A 12867-nucleotide genomic window follows, 5' to 3' on the forward strand; every position below is an offset into this window, starting at 1 on the left:
GAATTGATTAAAATGCATAAGATCCTGTATCGACATTAACACACAATTTAAATTGTTTTGGGTAATGGAGTAATTTTGGAACTCAAGTCAGCTAAACTAGAAAGAAAATGGCTTGAAACTGGATAAAAGTGTTTCACTTAACTAGCTCACTCTGACTTCAGGTGAATTTGAACCAAGTTTGGGCTGATGAGGGCAACCCCAGAAATTAATGGCAGTATAATCATGTCCTGTTTCACTAACTGTTATATGGAAAGCATGTTTGACAAATAACCTTCCTTGATAATGTCACCAGAGGCTTTGAGGAAGGATTAACAGCGGGTCTCTGGAGGGTTTGTAGCTGCCAAAGTACTTCAAAGTAGCAGAGAACTTTGTGTTACTCTCTTTGGCCTTGAGTGGAGGGAGCATTTGACAGAGTTGCTGGTCCCAGGTGTGTTTAGAAGTGTCCCTGGTGAAAAAATTGTAGGAAAACAGTGTTGGCTGATAGGAGAAGAGGCTGTTTTACCTGTACATCAACACAAAAGGGTTGTATTGATGTGCAGGTCATCCCAAGGCAGTATTGTATGCCTTGGCAGCAAGGCATAAACCATCTCCCATCCGCGACAAGTGAGGCACTTGTAGCTTGGCACTGCAGCAGGAGGTGATTTTAGGATACTCAGGGAGTGACATGGGGATGGGAAGTTCAGCCATGGCTGACTTGAAGTGTCATGCCAGAATGTGTCTGCATCTATTTCTGAGCTCCCTGAGACTTTTTGCTGCTGATGGAGATGGATTTTTGCCTTTGGGAACCCAAGGGTGTGCATTGTACTCATAATTGGCCTGAACTGAACTAGGAGAAATTGCTGACGTGTTCCTTCTCTCCTGCAAGTGATGTATTTTATAAGCTGCCTCATGGACCACTTGTGACTGAATATAAGAACAGGAAAGGGAAAAGGGGGGAGGTAAGAGGTATCATTTATGTATGGCAATGCCTCTGTTTACATGTTTGCTATGTGCAATTAATATCATAATTCCTCTCCCATTCAGAGGAAAAATATAATCCCAGCCATCTAAATCTGTGGATTAGCATTTTCTCTGCTACATATGTCTGTTGATCAGCAGGTCACTTCTCGAATGTGATAGCAAGGAATACAATATTAAAAAGACTCAGCAGCAGCTGTTCCTGTCGTTAATGGTGCTGGTTCCAGCAGCTCCTAAACTGGGTAGATTGAGTAGAGGTGATGGTCAAGGCTGGGAGATTGGTGCTCAAAGGTCAGGCAGGGGGAGGTCTGTGGAGTTCAACCCCTGGGTTAATTGCTGTATGGTTCCTAAGCCTGATAGTGAGCTGTCGGCCCCGCACTGAGCACATAGTGTTCGCTCTGGAGATTAAGATGAAAATATGTTCTTGCTAAAGAGAGCGCATAAACAACCTATGAACGGCCCATTAACCTACAGAATTGCAATAAAGAACATGTGGTAAAGCAAGCCAGAGGAGACCTGTGACCCAGCAAATGCCTTAATTGGGTTTTGAACCTTATCATCTGCGCTAAATGCAGCTAATAGGAAATTAGCAAAAAAACAAGGAAGAGGAGAAAGGAAGGGTAATGTATGATGCACATTTAGGTTTGGTGGGAGCATTTCTGCAGTTCCTCTCATGATGCAGTTCAGTGATCGAAGTGTTACGGGTGGTTGTGGAATTACAGAACCATAGAAATCACAGGATGGTTTGAGTTGGAAAGGACCTTAAGGATCATTTAGTTCCAAGCCCCTGCTATGGGCAGGGACACCTTCCACTAGGTCAGGTTGTTCCAAACCCCATCCAATCTGGCCTTGAATATTTTCAGGGATGGAGCATTCACAGCTTCTTTGGGCAACCTGTGCCAGTGTCTCAGCACCCTCACAGTAACAAATTTCTTCCTTATATCTAACCTGAATCTCCCCTCTGTCAGATTTAACCCATTACCCCATGTCCTGTCACTACAGTCCCTGATGATGAGTTGGCACTCATCATGTTATTATGATTATCATATGATAATATGAATTATCATATTATGGAACTGATTATCAGGGTCCCACTCCCATGTGAGAAAACCTCTTCAAAATGACTGAAAAGAGATTATTTTCCTGTTGGCTGCAGCCAGTGAGCTATACAGTCACTTGCCTTATTGTTCAATCCACGTACCAGCCACTTGCAGTGCTCCATATCGCTTTTTGAAGTGATAGTATGTAAATTTATGTTACTGCTTTCCTAGCTGTGATATTTAAATTCAGTTCAGAATATAAGAGTATGTTGAGAGTTATTAGTGCAGACTGAGGGGAAAGGTGATGGAATATGCCCATTATGTGTACTCTATCAGCAGGTCTTGCTCTTCATGTGGAGGATGGCAGCAGAGTTCAGATACCATCCGCCATCAGCTGTAGTCATCCATCTTAAATTCCCCAGGCTCTTTCCACTGCTGTGAATCCATCAGATGGCTGAAGAGGGGCAACCACTTGATGGTGGTGGTCTTCATCTGAATTCAAAGCAATTTAAGGGAAACCAAACCTTTTCTCCTTCCACTCGGGTTAGATGCTTCAGCACAAGCTTCAGGCACCAGCAGTTGATTGGGGTTACCTGTGTAAAGATGATCTCAAATGCTAATTGTATTTTTAGAATAGGATAATTGTAATTATTTAGACTAATATTTGTTTTAACCATGTTTTGGATGCAGGTTTTTAGTCCAAATTTCTTTTATAATTGCAAGGACAGTTTTCATGCGTAAGGTTATGTGTTTGCAGATCTATTTTGGAAGTGTTCTGCAAAGTATATCTGTTACATCCAGCCCAGATAATCAAATACTCATGCACCTCAGAGATTCTGAGAAATATATCTGGAAAAAAAAATTCTATAAGAGCTAGTGGTTATATAGTATATATAAGTATATAACCGTGTAAGGTTGTAAGTAAATATATAAGTGTATATAAAAGAGAAGGTTAATGTCTAATTTTCTATGGCTGGATGTCATAAATTCAGTTTAGCAATGTTTTTCTCTCCTGTTAGGAGCACATCAAAAGCAAGCTTTTCTTTTTATTGTGGGAAGTGGTGGGTTTTCTCAAAGGAAGGACCGATGGGAAGTAGCCAATGGGGAATGTTACTGGATGGTGGGGGACGTGTGGCTTACACGCTGTAGTGACAGAGGCACAGACCACTTGGTTGGTGTTGGAAAGCTGCTGTAGCACATGTTCTGAGACAGTTGTGGTTGAGGTAACCATGATGACAAAATGGTACCCTTGAAATTATGAGCTTGGGCAGATAGTAGTGGGATATCACCAGGATGTACATGCAGACCAGCACTGGTATGTGGTCCCTCAGTGGCTTGCAGCTGTGCATACATGATGGTAGTGTTGGAAAACACAGACGGATATAACTAGCTGGCAGATAGGGAGGCTGGACTGCTGTGCTCTGTCCTCAAGGGTAGTCAAAGCTTTCAGAGATTTTCTTAATGGGATCTGTGATGAAAGGCAATGCTGCTGAGGACTTTATGACAGGGGAAAGGAGAAGCTTGTAAATGTTCCTGCTCCTGTTGAAGTGCAAGAAGGAAATTACTTTCAGCCCATTTAGCAGGACATGCAGTACTCTGAGGACCTGCTCATTGGTTGCCTTCTCTGGTGCTGGGTTGTGATGTTAAAGAAGGGACACGTGGCTCCTCTATAAACATTTAAAGCCAAAAGACTGGTGGCTGCTCAGGTGCCCAGCAACTTGTACGCTGGATACCATCCCTAGAGGTGTTCAAGGCCAGGTTGGATGGGGCTTGGAGCAACCCGGTCTAGTGGAAAGTGTTCCTGCTCATGGCAGAGGCTTGAAACTAGATGAGGTTTAAGGTCCCTTCCAACCCCAACCAGTCTGTGATCATAGTGGTTTCCAGATGTGTGGCTTTGTGTGTTGTTATCCCTTCAACCTGAGCTGCAGAGCAAGCATGGGGCAAGTTCTTGGGTGCCCAGGGAACTACAAGGGCACTCATGGCTGCAAATAGACTTACAATAGAAATGTGGTTTATATTATGAAAGCATCATCACCCTAACTGATGAAGAACTGCATTTGCATCAACCTTTGCTGAATAATTTAAGAGGAAAGCTATGAAAGTTTCTTAAAAAATCCAAAAGTGGAGGAAAGGGCATGTTTCTTACTGGTTCCTTTCTTCACATTACAAATTGAGACTGTGTTTACCCTGGAAAAATCAATAGTGATTGGACACCTGGTGTCATTAATTATTTTGCAACAGACAGGCAGCTGATCTTTTGAAAAGAAAGAAGGTTTTAGCAGAACTGTTCAAAGTTCATAGTCTGCTGTTTAACTCTAATGCTAATAAACATTCAGCCTAAAGGATGTCTGTCTTAAAATTCCACATGATCACACCTTTGCTTTAAGGTGATAGGATCAGAAAAAAACCTGTAGACCCCCAGAAGTCCTCCAGCAAGGTGACTCTTGGGGCATGAGCTCCAGTTGTCTCTGGGAGAAGCTCTTAGGTCTTGGGATGTGGATGGAGATGTTTTGGGGTTTTAATTTGAATCAATGCATGTGATTCATCCCTGGAAGGGGTTTCTGCTAATTTTTCTTGAGCTAATAGTGCAAATGAACTGTGGTTGTACGGTTGTGTTGAACACGGTTTCTTTTACCTAAACAGGCAGCCTTTTCCCAATAGGAAAGGTTGTTTTCTTGCAGTGCATTGGTGCCTGACTAAATGCATTGGGTCGCATTCTTCATGTATAGATGAGACAACCTTTCTGTTAAATATTCCCATGTTCTCCAGTGCTAGCTCTGGAGAGGTCACAGCCTGCCTTGCAGGCCAATGGGTGCCCAGATCCTTGTTGGCAGGGAGGGGGAAGCCAGCTATGGGATGCTGTCACAAGCAAGCCCCAAAGTAGCTTGGCTGAAACTGGTTTTACGTCGTATAAAAAAGAGGGTGAAGGATCTCACATACTCAGAGTATGCAAGGTCCTTGAGCACGCACCATAGAGCATATTGGTTTTGAGCTTGATAGTGCTTTTTTACAAGGGTTACAGATTGCTCTAACATAGTTAAGGACTGTAGGAAGAGGCAAGTTTTCCTGAACTTTACTCCCAGCTGGAAGTTTTAAGAATTGAAGTGAGAAGCAAGGAAGGGGAGAGGGGGAGGTAGACATATCCTCCGTCTGCAACGCCTAGGATGTCAAATGGAAAGGACAGCCTGGAGAAACAGCTGAATGGCTTTGGGGAGAAGGGGAAAGAAAGGAGCCGCACATCCCTGGTCGTCTCTCAGGCTGTTAACCGCAGTATTTTCACCTCTGCAGTCTCCCCCGCTGCTGAACGCATCCGCTTCATCCTTGGAGAGGAAGATGACAGCCCGGCACCTCCACAGCTCTTCACGGAGCTGGATGAGCTTCTGGCCATCGATGGGCAAGAGATGGAGTGGAAGGAGACTGCAAGGTGGGTTACTTTTCCTTTACCCCAAAAGGGCAGTGCACCTACACAGGACTGTGTGGGAAATTCTTTTCTTAGATTCCACTGGGGCAATACCTGTGCTTGGGGAATCCACTGCAAGGAGCCTGCATACCTTTCTTTAGTGAAAGAGAGAATTCAGGGGGTTGTTTAAATATTCCTTTAACACAAAAAAAAATAGACTGCCAGTGCTCAAAGAGAGGACATTTAGATTAAACATTAGGAAGAAATTCCTCCCTGTGAGGGTGGTGACACACTGGCACAGGTTGCCCAGAGAAGCTGTGGCTGCCCCATCTCTGGCAGTGTTCAAGGCCAGGCTGGATAGGTCTTGGAGCAACCTGGTCTAGTGGAAGGTGTTCCTGCTCATGGCAGAGAATTGGAACTGTGTGAGCTTTAAGATCCCTTCCAACCCAAACCAGTCTAGGATTTTTTTGAATAGTTTGCTTCTGGAGAGCAAACTGACTTATGGGCTTGTTTGTACTTTGCGAAGAATGGCAGTGTCTTGTCCAGAGTTGTCAGAAATCTGTGCCTGAACAAAGCTTCTGCACATGTGTCTAACGTACTTCAGTAGATTCGCGCCTGACCCCACCACACACCACCAGTTGGGAAATTTTAACTGTATCTCTCTCCTAGCAAGTTACCAATTAAATTCATTTTAAATATGCAAAAAACCCTAAGTTGGTTTTTTTTTTTCTTTTAAGTAACTCATTCAGCATGTCCGTTAATGCTGGGTTGAGTTACCTGCTTTGAGTTTCTTGGTTAGGTTTTCTGCCTGTTCAATGGTGCTCTTGATTTGGTCAAAAAAATGTGCCAAAAACTAGACATGTTGGGGTTTTTTTTATCTGGTTGCCACAAGTCACATGTAGTTTGTTTCTAACTGTAGTATTTCACCCAGCCAGAGAGCAGTCCAGGCTCTACCTCCCCTCTTCCCCTCACTTAACTGGGGGCTTTTTTGTTTCCTTTCTTATGGCTGGGCTAAGCTCTTTCCCCATCTCCCAGTCTTAAGGGCACCTTAAGCACGAGACTGTGCTCATCATTAGCTCATGTTGTTTGGTCACCTTAATCTTCTTTACCTGTGATGTAATGAGCTGCCCCACCACCTACCTGTTTGCCCCCTTATCTTTATTTTTACTTCTCAGTCACTTTGAGAACCTATTTTTAAATTTCACCTTTTTAGCTTCTTCCTTGTTGGTCATCCTTTTCTTATTCCTTTATTGCTTTTCTTCCATCTTGCTATTAGTTTAATACTTGCATTTTGTCATCCATTCTGCCCAGCTCTGCTTTTATAGCAAATGATGCTTTCCTCTGTCCCTGTGTATTAAACCCCTGTGGGAAGAGGTTTTAATGACAAGTTGTTAAAGCTTTTCAAAATTCAGACCTTAGTGTGGTATTTCTTAATGAGCAGTCCCTTCAGTCTCTCCTTTATAGTAAGAATATTGGGAAGCTCTGTTTTCCATAAGTCCACAAATGTCAGCCATTGGAAGAAAGATGCCCTGTCTCTTGCGTGTAAGGTCACAAAGCTCTGCTGTGTCTTGAGGGACATTGATCAAGAGCCCTCACTCTTACATCAAAAGGACCTTACAGTTGCCTATACCTGCACTCCTCCTACTGTCAGGTGGCTGTAGGTAAAAGGGGAGATTTCCTTCTTCTCTAGCAAATTATTTCTGGTTTTATGTGCTTCCATATGTCTTTGGTGGAAGTGCTAGATGGACCTATGTACATAATTTTCTTGCTTTAAGGGTACATGTATGCAGTACATGATCTGAGCAACCTGCTGAGGTGCAATTCCTACGCTCAGCCCAACCCCCTGGCTTGCATCCTGTTTGCTGATAGTGATCTTTCATGGTGTATGATTGCTCAGGATTTCTCAGTATCTTCCTGAAATGACTCAGTTTTGCTGAACAGAGCCTTCTGTTAGCTACTGAGCAGCTCCTGCTACTGGATGTACCAGGGCAGGGGAGCTCGCTGCTGTCCTCGAATCCAAGACTTGGGGGAACATGAAAGCTGTCAGGAAAGAGTGTTTGTATTAAAAGGGTGTAGCAAATGATGCTATCCATTGCAGAGCTGTTTGGGTCAGTAGAAAAATAACTGATACATGTCATGGAAAATTTCTAGCCAAAACCTTAAAGGTACTGATTAAAAGGTGTTTCCAGAGGGGATCTTGAGTTGCAGATCCTTGCTCTTGATTCATTGCCAGTCATGGTCCTTGATCCATCTGAGTTCAGGTGTCTGTGTTACAACTGCCATATAAACAGGCTGGAGTTGTCTGTCTGCACATAGTGACATTTATGGTGGTAGGTACGATCAGCATATGGCCAGGGTTTGAGGATGTTCTATTCCTTTGTGTGGTCCTGTTGCCTCTTAGCTCATCATGGTGTTGGGCCATGGTTCACAATAAAGGGCTGTCTTGGAGAAATATGCTTAGTGTACACTGGGTTTCACAGCAAATCCCAATCAACACATCAGAAACAGAGCAGTAAAAGGGAAAGTTTATTGCTGTTAAAAGGTAACCTGAAGATTTAGGGTCGCTGAGTGCTCCTTGTTTGTTTTGTTGGTGCTCATAATCAATATATCTGGTGAGGATGGATAAGTTCTTGCACTAATGTGAATGTTTGCATCTGAGTGATAGTTACAAGCTACAGAGTGAAGCAGGAAAAGACCTGAAGCAGCTGGAGGCCACCAGTCTGATTTGAGGTTCAGTACCGTACACTTGGGGACCTAGATGTGCCCGCCATAATGTGGGGAATGTCATTTTTGAAAGATCATGGGATTACAGAGAAGGGAAAGGAAAGGTCTGTGGGATGGTGGATCATCAGAGGGCAGGAGCACCTCTCCTGTGAAGATGGGCTGAGAGAGCTGAGCTTAGCCTGGAGAAGAAAAAGCTCCAGGAAGACATTAGAGCAGGTTCTAGTGCCTAAAGGGGCTACAAGAAACCTGGAGAGGGACTTTCAACAAGGACCTGTAGGGACAGGACAAGGGGGAATGGCTTTAAATTGACAGTGGGGATATTTAGATTGGATATAAAAAAGGAATTCTCTCCTATGAGGGTGGTGAGGCTCTGGCACAGGTTGCCCAGAGAAGCTGTGGCTGTCCTGTCCCTGGCAGCGTTCAAGGCCAAGTTGGATGGGGCTTGGAGCAACCTGGTCTAGTGGAAGGTGTCCCTCAGGCGATTGAAACTGAGTGAGATTTAAGGTCCCTTCCAACAGAAACCATTCTGTGATTCTATGATTCTGTGATGCTGTTTTTTTCATATATAATCATAGAATCATAGAATAGTTAGGATTGGAAAGGACCTCAAGATCATCTAGTTCAAACCCCCCTGCCATGGGCAGGGACACCTCACACTAAACCATATCACCCAAGGCTTCATCCTAAGCTCTATCAAGCAATGCATTTATATCCTTTGCCCTTTGATACATAATATTAACAAACCTTTTACACATTATAATAGTAACACACCTTTAAGGCAATACTTTTTGAAGATTTACAAGTAAAACTAAGACGCCTTCTGCCTCTGGGTTAGCAGAGACACTAGCTGTCTTCTCAGAAAGGACACCGATTGGACCATTGGCTCCTTGACACGCATTTATTCTGATTATTCATAGCGTTATTCTGGAAGAAACCAAGTGTATTTGTGGCACATAGCCTTGTGGCACCAAGCCTTGTGGCACCAAGCCTTGGTGATGCTGATCAGTATCTGAAGTCAAAAGTCCCCAGAGCCATAAGAGCCTTGCTAGAGCCATCAGCATCATTTCCAGGCCCCAGAGGCATAGCAGAACGTGTATGTTTTGAGTCGTACCTTCCTGCTTCTCTCATGTGGTCACAGGAGTGTTTACCAGCTGTTGAAGTACAGCTGGCAGGCAGGAAGAGCATGGAGATGTCAAGCACAGAGCAGGGTAAAGATGAGGAAGGTAATTTGATGGTTTGTTTTCTCAAATAACAGAGGAGATAATCTTTTGCCCTGACACGGTGCATTGCTGCTGGGATGCAGATAGCATTGCCTGCAACTCTTGGGAAACCAAGCTGAGAGCTGTACAAGTCTGTATTCACACCCTCAGAAGAACTGCTGACTTGGCAAAGTTTCACTTGTGTAAGAGCTGTTCTGCAGGAGCAGATTTAACAAAAATGATCCCTGAAGACCAAGGCATTGTGTTAAACATAGGAAAGGCACACAGACAGCTTTGCTGAGCTGAGCACTCCCGTTGGTTTGCACAGGAGATGGGGCACACCAGGGCTGCAGAGGGGACTTAGGAACCTAAAGGTGCCTCAGGGTGTTTGGAAGGCTCCTTGTTGGAAAGGATTTCCCATGGGCATGGAGGATCTTTAATGCTCACCGTGAAAAGAGGTAGTGTAGGGACTGCAGCTGTAGCCCAGGCAGGTCTGCAAGCTCACATGTGGTTTATTGTGTTTGTGTTGGGGATTATAGTGAGAAAAACAAACAGAAGGCAAATATTGATAGCTGTAATAGACTTTCACTGACAGTACAAATGCTTGCTAGTTTCCAGCCTTTATGCTGTTGTGGGGTGTCTGCATCTTGGTCACACTAACTATATAAGTCTTCGAAATCCTTGGCTTTGCAGCTGCCCAGGTCCCAGAGCTGTCCTAGGAAATACCTCAGTTTGATGAACTACATAGAACATTATGAATCTGAGATTAATTTCAGTCTTTCAGATTGAGTTAAAAAACACCTTTAAAAAAAAAGTTCTCAAACAGAGATTATTGCAGTTGAAAAGTGTAATTGATTAATCCTCAAGTAGTACATGTTTCAGGATTAAATACAGTGTGATTTGCTGTTAATAATATTCTTTGGAAGCAGTTGACAAGCTTCCTTGCCTTTACCTGTGTGCTTTTTGTCTTAAGAATCCCCTTAATATTAGTCAGGGGAATTTTCATTCCCACGTACACTGAAATGACACCTCAACACTGGCATGAGCTAGGTGAAATCATGGAATTACAGAATGGTTTGGGTTGGAAGGGACCTCAAAGCTCATCCAGTTCCAACCCCCTGCCATGGGCACCTTCCACTAGACCAGGCTGCTCCAAGCCCCATCCAACCTGGCCTTGAGCACTGCCAGGGAGGGGACAGCCACAGCTTCTCTGGGCAACCTGTGCCAGTGTGACTGCTCTATCCTGGAGCTCTCCCATGCAGACCCTGCAGGCCAAGGGCAGAGTCAAGGTTGGAGGTAGAGCTGAGCTGCAGCCCCCAGGCAAGTGACATTTCCTGCTTGCCTGCTGTTAGGACATGCTTTTAGGGGTGTAAAGAGTGTTCTGCACAGAACAGGATTTAACCTTTGCTCTAATTTTCAACTAGAGATGAGCTTTCTGGTTTGGTATTTTTTTTTCTCCATACCTACTTTGTTAAATCATTAAACAACAGCTAGGGAGCAGAGGGAAAGAACAAGCCCCTTCATTTTGTGTCCTTCCCTGTGGTGGTTCAGTTGTTCTGCTGAGAACATCTTCAGATTTGGCTGGGGTGGGCTCCTTTTCTCTGCTGTGATGTTAAAATTTTCTTGTCTGGATTTGAATACACAAATATAAGTCACTTTAGCATTACTTTATTAATACCTAGGATACCTAGTCTAGGTTATGGTTTGCCAAGAAAGGCTGGACCAGACAATCCTTGGAGCATTCTGTGATCCTATGGTTTATTTCCAGAAATAGCCAATATTCCCCTCTACCATTGTTTTTGTGGAGCTGTGCTACTCAGCTCTCTGGAGTTTATCCAAGTGTGAGTGTAGTTACCCACGTTTCTTTCCACTGGGGCTGGCAAAGCAGTGGCTGTGTTGTCATGGTGGGTTTGATGCAATGTCAGGTTAGGGACTGGGGAGGGAATGACCAGGTCTCCACTGCATTGCTGAAGCTGCCTGTGAACCCTTGGCTGGAGCAGACATAAGTGAAGCGTAGTAGCTCTAGTCTTGATGAAAGCTACTTAAGAAAATGTGATTTACCTCCCATCTGTCATTGTTTACAAGCTCAGCTGACACGTACCAATCCATTAAGCCTTTGCAACTTGGTCATGGATGTGTGGGAAAACATGTGCATTGAACTTATCCACATGCCACGATCATCTTGCTTCTTTCAGAGATGTGTGTCTGCATGGAGCCAACAGTTCTAACGCTCGTTGCTCTGCCCTCTTGTAGGTGGATCAAGTTTGAGGAGAAGGTAGAACAAGGTGGGGAGCGATGGAGCAAACCTCATGTGGCCACCTTGTCCCTGCACAGCTTGTTTGAGTTACGGACGTGTATAGAGAAAGGCTCAATAATACTGGATATGGAGGCTTCTTCTCTCCCGCAGGTGGTGGGTAAGTAAAGCTGCCTTGGCTCTTTTTCTCAGCTCTTCCCTGCAAGTTACTGTTAACCCAGATGATGATTTCACTGATGGTTTTAACAAAAAAGCACTGCTTTTTTTAGTAAAAGGAAGAATAAAGAAATAATCCTCCAAGGAATAGCAGGCACATCTAGAAATTACCTGGAGAAGGATAACAGATAAATTAACAGAGTTATTGTCAAATCAGGACGAAGAGTAAAAGAGTCAATTTCAGTGCTAACCCATGCTTACTTTGAACTGTTTTTAGTGATTCTATAGAATCATTTGGATCCTGAAGTAGGTATCCTAAGATCTCACTAGGTGTGTATGAAAGGAATAGCACACATTGACTGAATTTATGTTCCTTATCAGAAACCTATCATGTGGAAGGCCACCTCTCTCAGGACAGGGATATCTGGCATGTGCAGGACAACTGCAGTTTCAGCCACGTGGTCAGCCCATAGGCTGCTTTGGATGAGGTACCAGGGTGGTGATCCACTAGAGGCTCTGGGATGGCTCTCCAGCGAAGGAGGGTAACGAGCAGCCTACAGTACCTGCTGCTGCTTCACCCTGCTGAATGGGATGGCAGCTTTTTTGCCGTCAAAAGAGCCGTGGCCTGGGATGACATTTGGTGACATTGCTGAGAGCTGCTCCATGTTCCTGCTGATGTACAAGAAGACATACAGAAATGTATTTTAAGAATGAGTTATCCAGTGGAGGTACATATGACCAAAGCACTGAATTTGGAAACCATTGTGTGAAGAGTTGTAGAAAACAAAATGAAATAACTTCCCCCCCCCCCCCAAAAAAAAAAAAAAGGTGATTTGAATTATAATTTCAGGGAGCAGGCTCAAAAGTGTTTTAGCATGAAGTTATCCGATATCAGGTGTTGTACTAGTTTGTAAGGCTTGGAATTAAAAAAGCTGCCTCTGATGTTATCTGTGGGGCTTTGAGCTTAGTTCTGTAGGTGCTTCTGGTGGCATTGACCTTCCTTTATTTGTGTGCCTGTGTATCCACATGCATAGCTTTGCAAAGATTAGAAATAGAAGAAAACTCCACCGCCAAAACCTGCTCCTTCTGAAGCACATTCAGCTTCAGCATAAAACTTCAGATGATGCCAGCGGTCCA

At 44.0% G+C, this 12867-nt stretch overlaps 1 protein-coding gene across 3 annotated transcripts in view; it reads left to right on the forward strand.

Annotated features, from left to right (window-relative positions):
- Positions 1–12867, forward strand: part of LOC101879541 (electrogenic sodium bicarbonate cotransporter 1) — a 163005-nt gene that overhangs the window by 75701 nt on the left and 74437 nt on the right. For all 3 annotated transcript variants that reach the window (XM_034062759.1, XM_034062760.1, XM_034062761.1), the window contains 2 exons: positions 5286–5421; positions 11574–11734. In XM_034062759.1, coding sequence (XP_033918650.1) covers positions 5286–5421; positions 11574–11734 — 297 coding nt within the window. The remainder of the gene's footprint in view (positions 1–5285; positions 5422–11573; positions 11735–12867) is intronic.

This window comes from Melopsittacus undulatus, chromosome 5, assembly GCF_012275295.1.
Source record: "Melopsittacus undulatus isolate bMelUnd1 chromosome 5, bMelUnd1.mat.Z, whole genome shotgun sequence".
NCBI lineage: Eukaryota > Metazoa > Chordata > Aves > Psittaciformes > Psittaculidae > Melopsittacus > Melopsittacus undulatus.